This window comes from Echinops telfairi, unplaced genomic scaffold (assembly GCF_000313985.2).
Source record: "Echinops telfairi isolate 266 unplaced genomic scaffold, ASM31398v2 ScPeMD7_9;HRSCAF=40, whole genome shotgun sequence".
In the NCBI taxonomy this organism is placed as follows: Eukaryota; Metazoa; Chordata; class Mammalia; order Afrosoricida; family Tenrecidae; genus Echinops; species Echinops telfairi.
Genome location: NW_022103906.1, coordinates 85,323,906 through 85,335,183, shown reverse-complemented (window position 1 = coordinate 85,335,183; position 11,278 = coordinate 85,323,906). Strand labels below are relative to the sequence as shown.

At 48.0% G+C, this 11,278-nt stretch overlaps 1 protein-coding gene across 2 annotated transcripts in view; it reads left to right on the top strand.

Moving 5' to 3' along the window:
* The window catches only part of LOC101639252 (b(0,+)-type amino acid transporter 1-like), an 11,129-nt gene extending 2,724 nt beyond the window's left edge, over positions 1 to 8,405 (top strand). The window contains exons 2-6 of one of the 2 annotated variants that reach the window (XR_006679772.1): positions 562 to 695; positions 2,434 to 2,563; positions 3,747 to 3,875; positions 5,684 to 5,771; positions 6,331 to 6,417. Coding sequence is in view for 1 of the 2 variants with exons in the window: in XM_004696395.2 (XP_004696452.1) it covers positions 562 to 695; positions 2,434 to 2,563; positions 3,747 to 3,871; positions 5,684 to 5,771; positions 6,331 to 6,564 (711 nt within the window). In the remaining variant the exon portion in view is untranslated. Of the gene's footprint in view, positions 1 to 561; positions 696 to 2,433; positions 2,564 to 3,746; positions 3,876 to 5,683; positions 5,772 to 6,330 lie in introns of both variants that reach the window. The other variant, XM_004696395.2, reaches the window with a different exon arrangement.
* The last annotated feature ends 2,873 nt before the right edge of the window (positions 8,406 to 11,278 follow it).

Here is an 11,278-nt window from a genome sequence, read left to right as displayed (position 1 = left end):
TTAGGGGCTCATACAACTCTTATCACAATCCATACACACATCAATTGTGTAAAGCGCATTTGTACATTCATTGCCCTCATCATTCTCAAAACATTTGTTCTCCACTTAAATCCCCAGCATTCACTGTTCTTCTGATGCCTTGGTCAGAAACCTGTCTTCGATGCACACAGAGCTCTGTAATATCCCAGCTCATTAACTAGTGGGTAGGCTGCCCAAGATAAAGTCAAGCTCGAAGCATACCCTGTCCCTCCTCTGTGACTTGGCATGGGGCTGGGTCATGCTTGGCAGGTGCTCACCTCACTGAGGACACCCATGACCCTCGGAAGGGAGAACCCAAGACTTTGTTCCCCTGGTCCACCTTTGCTGCCAGTGGCTGCATCTGAACCCAGGCAGAGCCATACGTTCATGATTTGAATGAAAAGAAATTAGCTAGCATGGCCCGCCAAGGCCTGCCATGATGCTCTGTGCCCAAGATGAGAGCATTACGCTGTTGAAATTGGTTTGGGGGCCTGAGAAAGACCTGATTGGTGACCATGTGGCCTCTTTTCCCTGTTTCTGCAGAAGAACTTGGTGTGGGCTCTGATGATTGCCATTCCCATGGTCACCTGCCTGTACATCTTGGTCAACATCAGTTACCTGCTGGTGTTGTCGCCCAGTGAGATCCTTTCCTCGGATGCTGTGGCTGTGAGTTGGGGGTGAGTGAGTCACATAGGACATCCCTTGGATGGGGCTGAGTTCTTACTCAGGAGGTAGGCAGGGACTCTGAACCACACTCTTGAATATGGGGTCTCCCTGTAGTGCTGCTCAAACCCCTAGATCCTGGGTCTAGAGTCTAGACCAGTCGTTCTCAACCTTCCTAATGCCGTGAACTTTTAATACAGTTCCTCATGTGGTGGTGACCCTGTATGTGGGCGTATTTGCATGTGGATGCACCTGCCTGGAAATGGATAGAGGAATGGTGTCTCGGTTCCTATGACCATGGGAAATATGGTCTTAGGTGACCCCTGTGAAAGGGTCATTCGACCCCCAAAGGGGTCGTGACCCACAGATTGAGAACCGCTGGTCTAGACCATCCTTTCCCTTACTTATTTGGCCTCTCAGGGCAAATTTTTCAGAGATCAGGATTCACTTGACCTGTTCTTGACTAAACCTTTGAAATCCTCCCCAAGCACCTCCTTGGGTGTTGGCCTGGGATCACCACTACTGTGTGCTCAGCTCTGTGATGGTCACTTCTATGTTTCAGTACTGAGCTCTAGAACTATTCTTGTTGGTCTCATGCTGGGCCAAGCTGCTCGGGGAGGCTGATCCATGGGTGTGACCTCTCCTCTTGAAGAACTCATAGGTTACTGGAAGAAATAGCCATGTTGGCCCTGTCTCGGGGAAATGATGTGCTTTAGGCTTAAATGCCCTGGAGGTTCAGTGATGTGAAGGCTGCACCAGACCACCTGGACTTCTTAGAAGAGGTGGAGGCATGTTTCAATAATTCAGTAACAGTAGGCTGGCTGAGAGATGGTGGAGCACTCCCAATCCGGAGGAAGAGCACAATGGTGGGACTGGGTGGAGGGTGAGAAGTAGATGAAGCCAGTGGCTTATTTGCAAAAAGAAGTGCACTTGGGGATTCGGGAGAAGGATCTAGGGACTACCCCGAAGGACTCTGGAAACCAAGCTGAGGAAATCAGGTAATGAGGAAGGATGGGGGTCGGAATTGAGTGGGAGTCAACAGTGGGGAGGGACCATGTGATGACCATAGAACCAAAGCCTGAGGTCAACTCTGAGCAGGGAAGCTCAGGAAGGGAAAGGGGGCATTGATGGGAGGAGATCTCAGATACAGACGAAGACAGAAAAGACCGAGGATGGGATAGGGAGAAAGGCTAGGAGGGATGGCATGAGGGCAAAGAGAACGGAATATAATGGCACCTGCAGGGGTCAAACACAGCATAGGTGACAGATCACAGAAGTGCTTCTGGAAGAGTCTAAGAAGGGGGAAGGGCAGGAAAGCAAGATGCCATCTGCATTGTCAGGTGCTCCAGGCAAGGGCTGGGGTCACAAGAGATGATGCTGGACACAGGACATAGAGCATCAGAGAAATACAGGCCAAATCAGAGACGATCAGGGAAAGTCTTGCCCGAGTTCCAAGAGCCAGACTGGATAGCCAACAGAAGCCTGACTGTATGTGATAGGAAATTGTGCTTTGAGAAAGACTTCTTGGATAAATGAACTTTGGCCTCTGGGCAGATAGGCTGTCTGGGCACTACCAGGTGCACTGCACGCACTCAGAGATAACATTCTAAGGAGAGGGGGGAGGGGGGATCATTGATGATGTGGAATGTTTATCTAAATTTGAATTGCTTGCTCCATTTCTTAATGCAACCTCTCAGCCTTCCAAGCTACTGCTGTATTTCTTTGCATTGACTGATCTCTGTGTGGTCCTAGAAAGCAAGTGCTGGGGGCCTGGGGCTGGCTGGTGCCTGTGGCTGTTGTACTCTCAGGATTCGGCTCTGCAAATGGGGCGTTCTTCAGTGGAAGCCGTATATGCTATGTGGCTGGAAGAGAAGGTCACATGGTAAGAATTGGCCTCTGGAATGGGACAAGTTAGTCATAGGAAGGGTGCTGGAAGGACCAAGAAGCCAAGTCTTCTCCCATCCAAAGTCTAGCATTGAAGCCAAACCAGAACTTTCCCCATAAGCTGAATCCCTCTGTCCTTTGGAAAGATATTCAGCTGTTTCGTACACCTCACCCCCAAACTCTAGTCCTTTTACAACTAGGTTTTTGGAAGAGCACAGAACTGGGTCTCAATGTGGTTTTGTGGGTGATCCGGGTGTTTGTCTCCAGCACCCATGCAAGAATGGCGGGGAGGAGTGGTGGGAGGTTGTTGGTGTATACCCTCTGGGCCTTCTTTCCCAAGGCTGTCTCTGACACTCTACTAGCTTTTGCTTTAATAATGTTAAATAATCGCCAGTCCCAGATTCTCAGTGGCTTATATCAAACAGGCTCACGAATTGAATTGGCCAGCTATGGCTCAACTTCAGACTGGAAGTTGTTTTGCCATCTCAGATTCGGCGTTTGTTCCTATCCCAGAGCCCTAGGATAATGCAGTAGAGGCAAGCTGGGGCATTTTAACCTATAGCAGGTGTCAGGGACACAGGGGACCAGGTATGCGAGCCTCTTCTAATGCCATTCCTGCTCACATGCCATTGGCCAAAGTAAGTGACATGGCCAAGGTCAACACCAGAGGATGGCAAGCTATAGTTCTCCCACAGAGTTTAAGAGAGGGATTTTAAATATTTGTAGAAGAATAATACAAAGAATAAGATAATAACACAAAGAATGACACAGTATATAACAATCACCCAGAATTCCTATGAGCCACCCACAGCTACCCAAACTCTTTTCTTCCCCTACCTGTCCCTCTTCCAGTTTGGGGTAAGATGGGGAGGAAGAAAAAGTCGAAAGACCCGGGCAGGCATCTGCTAAAGCTCCCCATATCCAGTTCCATATCCAAGGCTGTTGGCTGGCCTGGAGGCAGAAAGCTTTGGAACCCTCTCCCAATCCATGTTTTGGGACTGATCACCCAGAGGTGAACCACAGAGACCTACCTCTGGAAGCTAGAGTGACTGTTGACAGTGAGATTGAGCACACCGGGGACCAGAACGCACCAGGGGAGGTGGGGAGCTAGGCGCCTCCCTGGGCCAATACTCACCACTCCTCTCCTTGGGGCCTGTCTCCTGCCCTCTTCTTCCTCCCAGCCCAGCCTTCTGTCCATGGTTCATGCGCATCACCTCACCCCCGCCCCAGCCCTGATGTTCACCACGGCAGTGGCCTTGATCCTGATCATCCAAGGGAGCTTCAGCGCCATTGTGAACTTGTTGAGGCAAGTGAGTCTGTGCTTCAAGGCCAGGTATTTGGAGTCTCGGATGTAAACATACAGACAGACACGTGCACACTCTTGGAAGCCCGGGCGTGTCACCCTCATACCTGCACGGGCAGGTCAGCTGTCCTTTCCCACCACGTTTCCCAAACAAGATGTGACTCCTCCCTCGACGACCATTTTGTCAAGAACAAGACAGATGCTGCAGGACATCAGGAGGAGGAGGAGGATGGAGCTTGGGCTATTCTTGTCACTTTTGTGGGGGTGGTGGTGGTGAGGGCATCATTCCCTTATTCTGTCTCCAGGATAATGTTCAGACTCATTCGGGGATGGTCCACACCACTTGTCATCCTTGGCTAAATGATGATCTTTTCATGTGGGGTCTGAGCCTGAGGGGCCGCCCCACAGTCAGGCTTGAGGCACAGCCAGTCCCTGCATCAAAGGGAACTGGTGTTCTGACCGGCTTTCTGACCTTCCCTGGGGCACCCAGTTACCATCATGCAACTTCATTAGCAGCAGGTTCAGTGGGCTGATCTGTACCGCTGGGCAGGCAGCATGTCTGGCTGCAGATGGAGTTCTCAAGAGTAATTTAAAAAAACATCTCACGTGTTCCTCCCTTTGTTGCAATAAGTATAACTAATCTTCCAGGACTGGAACGGCTCTCAGTGTGATTTCCTTCAGAACCGTAGGGAACAGACGTGGTCTGCTCTTTTTATCTTTTTTTTCCCCTTCCCATGAGAAAGAAAATCATCCTAGGATGAGTCATTATAGAGGGAGAATAAATCAAATCAATGGTGAGTGTTGGGTGTTAACTGTCTTCAGGCTGAAACGATTTAAAGCAGTGGTTCTCAACCTTCTTCATGCCACGACCCTTTCATACAGTTCCTTGTGTTGTGGTGACCTCCAACCACAAAATTATTTTCGTTGCTACTTCACAACTATCATTTTGCTACTGTTATGAATCGTCATGTAAATATCTGATATGCAGGATGTATTTTCATGGTTGCAAATGGAACATAATCAAACATAATTAAAGCATAGTGATTAATCACAAAACAATATGTAATTATATATTGTGAAATATTTATGTTTTCTGATGGTCTTAGGTGACCCTTGTGCAAGGGTCATTTGACCCCCAAAGGGGTCGTGACCTGCAGGTTGAGAACAGCTGGTCTAATGTGACTGTGAGTCTTCAAGCACAGAGGGAGAACTCTAGAATGATCTATTCCAACAAGGACCAGGCATCTTCCAGCCTTGACGGCCTCAAGGGATGGCCTCGTTCTGAGCCCTGCCTCTGAGGTTGCATGGAATTTCCATTATATTCACGTCATCTTGGGAAATGCAGATACTGGGGAAAGCACAGACAAGGGGTTGGTCTGGGTGTTCACTGAGCCACGCCAAGTTATCAGCCTTCAGGAAAACTACTGTGTGCAGGATGGATGTTCAGCTCTGGGGGAAGCATCCACTTCCCTGAGAGCTCACTAGCTAATGTGATCCTCTCTCCTTCTTGAGAAACAAACTGCTCCTCCCTCTCTTTGAACATTGCCCATCCAGGGCAGCCAGAAAGCCTGATCTGCAGGGCCTCTCAGGGACTGGGCTTGTGAGAGTGCCACTTTGTGCCCACAGAGAACCCTGGCAGGAATGGGTTAATGTTGACCCTCCCTACAGTGCATTATTTTTTTCCGGTGCTCCAATCTGGCCTCCTTTGCTCTTTAGTTCATCAGGGTAAAGGGCTTGGACTCAGTAGGTTCAGCCCCTCTTGTGGGCCCACCCATGGCAAGGTCTGGTCATGATCAGCTGATGTTTCTCTTTCAGCCTCATAGCCTGGATCATCTATGGAACCACCATTAGCTGCCTCCTTTACTTGCGAGTGAAGGAGAAGCATCTTCCAAGATCCTACAAGGTAGACTTTAGGATGGGCATTGGTCTTCTCCACTCCCAAGGCAGGTCAGGACTCCAAAGGAAAATAGAAGAGTTTGCCAATCTCATTATGTTTGGTACCGAATTTCTGTACTTTTCTAAAACAAGGGGTGGCATGATTTGCTAGATGACAGCCTCTTTTGTAAGAACAAGACTTGGGGAAGTGAGGGACAGCTGAATCACCAGGCATTCACCCTGCTGGCTAGGACCAGTTTCTCCTGGGGGGGGGGTGGGGGTGGTGGTGGGGGGGTGGATGGGGCGGGAAGTACCCTGAGGTAAAACAACAGGAGGCAGATGCAGAGCATGAGACAGGTGGGCAAGGTTGGGTTCACATAGAATCATGTTCGGTCCTACACCTCTGCTCCCTGGAGTGCCCCTTTAGCTCAGCAGGTGGGGTAGGCAAGGTATCCTGGACTGGGATGGGAAGACACCAGTTTGTGTCAAGTGGAAGCAGCAGGCAGCAGGCATACCCCAAGATTCATGCTCCCCCATGCTATCTAGGTCCCAGGGCCAAATATATGCTTGTTCTGTGCTCCCTGCAGGTTCCCACCTTCATCCCGGTCATTATGCTCCTGGCTTCTATCTTCTTGGTGCTGGTGCCCATCATTGACCATCCCCAGATGGAGTTCTTTTACCTCTTCCTGTTCCTGCTCAGTGGCTTCCTGGCATATTTCCTATTTATTTATTTCCAGTGCCAGCCCAAGTGTTTGCAGATGGCTACCCTGCATCTTCAATTGCTCCTGGAAGTGGCTCCAACCACGAGACATGCTCACTGAAGAACTGAATTGGCTCTGCACTGACCTCTTTGCTGCAAACATCTCTATTCTCACAAAAGTAGCCATGGCAGGTCTTTCTTAGTTGATTATACATCATTGTAATAAACTCCTTAAGTGCCACAATGGTGTGGTCAAGCACTTTTGAGTTATTCACCCAACACAACACTTCCTTCTCTAAGAACTGCTCCTTCAGTGGCTGCCTCTTTGGGATACGGCCATTTGTAACCCAAGTGGACACCACGCTGTCTTTTGAGATTTTGGAATTAGAATCCTGGGATCCGGCAAGACAGAGAAAGACCCTTGATGAGATAGATTGACATACTGGTGCCAACAATGGATTCAAACATAGCAATGATGGTGTGCGCGACATAAAACCAGGTAGTTTTCTGTCCTGTTGTACATAGGGTTGCTATGAGTCGGAACCAACTTTATGACCACTAACAATTCTGCTTCTAATGGTTTAATGGCTTGAGGAACTGTAAATCTTAGGAACTTATAATTTGGCAATTGCAGCCAAATGGGCAGATCACTTAGTAGAGAAGAATGGAAGAAGAATCACAGTGAGATGGTATTGAGAAACTATATGGCACCAAAGAGTTATAGGGGAGATTCTGAGAGGGTAGCAGCCTTCATCCTGGACTGTTCTCCAGTTCTGGTCTGTGCCTACCTGTGGTCCACCTGCCATTTGGCCATCCTTCCTGCTGTTTGACCATCTCGCACAACTGAGACCACACAATAAATTCCCAGGTTGGCTAGAGTGAGTTAGAATGGGTTTCTATTTCTTGCCACTAGAAAAGATTGGGCTTTGCCATGCCTTCCCGTACAGGAAGACGTGAAGCTTCAATGACGGTTTATGGTCGCCAACTGGATGGAACAAGGAAAGATGCAAAAAAATGTGTCTCTGGGAAGGAATGCTTAATGGCTTTGGGTAAAAAGAATGACAGCGAGAGAGCAGACCCAGGAAGCTCATGGGCTGCACAGAGACAAGGGAGCAGAGATACGTGGCTGCCCAGGTGAGAATGTGACATGGGAAAGAATCACCACAGTGCCCAGGGGCAGACAGGCTAGGAACCGGCTCCCAAGTGCACTCAGGGACAGTGATTAGAGAAGGGACTGGGTGCAGGATGTTGCTGAGCATTTCTGCCCCTGAAAAGTGGACTCGGACAGACTGCAGGTGGTGTGGTTCCCTCAGTGAGCGCACAGGAGGAAAAGGGCTACCACGGATGCAGTGCTTCTGATCCATGAACTTGCTTCTGACCCATAAAGGCTTTCTCATTCTGCTCTGATGGTGAAGTTGCCAGGAAGGAAAAGTCTGACATGTTTCTACTCCAAACCACACATTCTGCTTTGGAGATAAGAAAAATATGAGCGAGGCTAGTTCTAGCCACCTCTTTGTCAATGGTGGCCACGGATCAGGTTGAGAAGTTCACAAGGAAAGGTGTCTGGATCCATCTAGCAGAACTGTATCCTTTTCGCCTTTCTACTCCCACCAAACTGTGCCTTGTCTGGTGTTTGACTGTGTTTCTAATTCCCCTCCTGGGCTGTGGGTTTGGTGAGCGTGGGGCTTAGTTCTTAGTTAAGCTTCTTCATCTTGTAAGTCTCACTGTGGTGCTGTGCTGGACTCCTTTCTGATCAATAAAGTTGTATTGAGATACAATTCATGTATATTATACTTCTATTCATTCAGTTATATTAAAAAGAGTTGTATGTACATCATCACAATGTATTCCAAACATTCTGCATCCATACCACTTTTTCTGGTCATTATTTTTCATTTTCCTCCAATATTCCTTTACCCCATATACTCAATAAACCATTACACCAGTTATCGTTTCTACACATCCACCCACTTTGTGCTTCATATACTGGAAAACATACCCAAGACCCCAAAAAGCAAATATAGTTTAAAAATATACCACCAACAATATTAAAATAAACCAGAGAATAACACCTCTGTTGAGAAACCCTAAATTGAAAAGTAAACAAATTGAAAACTAAAACAAATCCAAAATGGGTCAAAGGAAGATCCAATGACCAGACACCACATTTTAGCCTAATTCCATCTGCCATAATTGAGTTCACAATAATCTCTGTCTGGTAACAAGGTTATTCACAGTCCTCGACTCTGGTCAGAGGGGACCCTGACAATGGGTTTTGGGCTCCCACTGTCATCCATAGCCTTCTGCAAGTTGGCTGCTCACACTTAAAGCTGATACCATTCTCTCCTTTGGATTTTATTATTTATCATCCTTGGATCACACAGCCTGGTGGGTTTCTTCTATATGAACTTAGTTAATGCCTAGCTTCGATGGCTGCTTGATATAAGAAGGGGAGGTGTTCGGGGCACATTCAGTGCCATCATCCTTCACCTGCCAGTAGATGCCTATCTGGAGATAGAAAGCAGAAGTGGGGAAGCCGTAGCGAGGGGCTGAAACCAATTTGGCCATGAGTGATGTACCTCAGTTAGGCTCTGTCTCACTTTGTGACTCAGTCTCCCCACCTTTCTCGGGGCCAACTGCCACCGAAGGCAAAGCAGGCTACAAGTCCTGTCTTGATGGCGGAGAAGAACCCCCAGGCAAGGCTAGTTACAGCGATTGTCTCCAGCACCTCCCTGAGGCCTTGTCCTGCCCAGGCCCCTCCCCTACCCCCAGGATGGTAGTGGGGATGAGATTCCAGCTGGAAGTCTGAGATTTCGTAGGGTCTGTGTACCCTGACTCTCTTACTCTAAGTCATGGTGATGGTGTCCAGAGATCATTCTTTATATTATCAGAGATGAAATAATTCTCATGGTCCTGGCCAATGAACTGAAAAGAATTCCCTGCCAAGAACAAGGACTGATAAGAAGAGTCTTCACTCTTTGATTCAGAGAGGCAACAAGTACTACGACATACCTGTGGCAGATGTGGGCTGGGCTCCGGGGGGAACAGGGCACCGCCCCCTCACCTTGGGTCAAGTTCACCAGCCATGTTTGGTTCCTCTCAGAGTCACATACACAAACTCACTTCTTTAAATTTCTTTGTAGCCATTTCCCCTGCCACCTTCTGAGTTCTTAGAGAGGGACCCAAATTAATGTCATCTACGAATGTCATTACAAATGAAATTTACAAAGGTTACACAGGAGTATAAAGTGAAAATTGAAATCTTCAACTTTCCCTCCCCATTTTCAGAGGCATTTGTGTCACTTGATTCTTTCTAGGAAGTTTTGACGCAAATACAGACAAGCCTGGATGGAAGGTCTGCCGATGTGAGCTCGGAGAAAATAATGATGGCCCTCTTCGGTTTCATCCTGGTGAGCGAAGTTGCTCTCATTTAGTGTCGTCATACAACGAGCAGGTGTCTGTCTTCTACTGTGACGGTCCTTCACGCTGTTCCCCCTGCTTTTCTAGTCCTTTTGGGAACACATGGTCAAAAGGTACTCTCCTGTCCCTTAGAGTTCAATGTGATCATATCCTGGTCGGTTAACTGTGAGTCCAAATGACCAGTGTTACAACTAAGTTGAACTTCAAGAGCTAGTGCACTCTTTCCTTTATCTTTCTTTGCCCTCTGTTATCATGACTGTGTTAGGCAGGGTTCTCTAGAGAAACAAAACAAGGACACGTATGTATATATATGCCTATATAGAGAGATTTATACAGTGAAATTAATGAGATTAGTCCACACAGCAGTATAGAGGCAAAGAATTAGCTCAAGCAGCATCATGCTAGTCCTATCACCAGGGAGCAAGAGAGAGATGGGATGCTGGCCATCTTTATTTATCTCAGTCACCCTTCAATCAAGCTGCGACTTGATTAAACTCTGCCCACATGTTCCTATTGGCCTAGTTGGCACAATAAACCTATCACAGTGGCGAATGATGAAGGTGCTTCCGGGTAGCATTGGAGAAAGATGAGGCTAGCTGTTCCTGTAAAGATCCACAGCCTCAGAAACCCTATTCAGGGTCCCTATGAGTCAGAATCAACTCGTTGGAAGTAGCTGGTTGGTTGGTGTGGTAACTGGCAAAGTTCCTGGGGGGACTGCTAGCCTGAGTCCTTGGGCAAGAGTGACCTGGAGTACAGCCAGCGTCAGCCACCCTACAGCTATCTGTAATGTGAACCCAAATAGCATTTGTTGGGGGAAGCCATGGAGACTGGGGATTATTTGTTACAACAGCCTAGTCGAGAACAGCCTATTCGATCACCTCTCCTGTCCAGGAGTCTTACAAGTTCCTAGGACTACTAAACCGCAGTTCGTTCTCAACTGAAGAGTTCATGATGAAGTCACACTTGATGTGTGTTCATCCTCTCCCTGTCATATCGAGGTTTCTCCACCTCCCTCATGTTTCATTGAATCCCCCTCTTTTCTCTGTCCTTCTCCTTCTGGTACCCGCCCGCCCCACTCCACCTTCTCCCTTCCCGCAAGACACAGTCTTATTTCATCTCTCAGAGAGGAAAAACCAATTCTACAAATTGCATGATAGAATCCATTTCACTGAAGTGCAAATCCCTATTGTAAAATTTTGCAATGTAGACTGGAAGCGTTGTTCACTGCTGATATACCAACAATCCCAAAGACCCCAAACCACTACCACCCCGGGCATCGAGTTGATTCCAACTCGTAGCAACCCTACATAAGGGTCCTGTCCAGGAACGTACAGCCTCATCCTTCTCCTGGGGGCAGCCGGTAGGTTGGACGGCTGATCTGTGGTTAGCAGTCCCACACTGACCCCCCAGCCCCA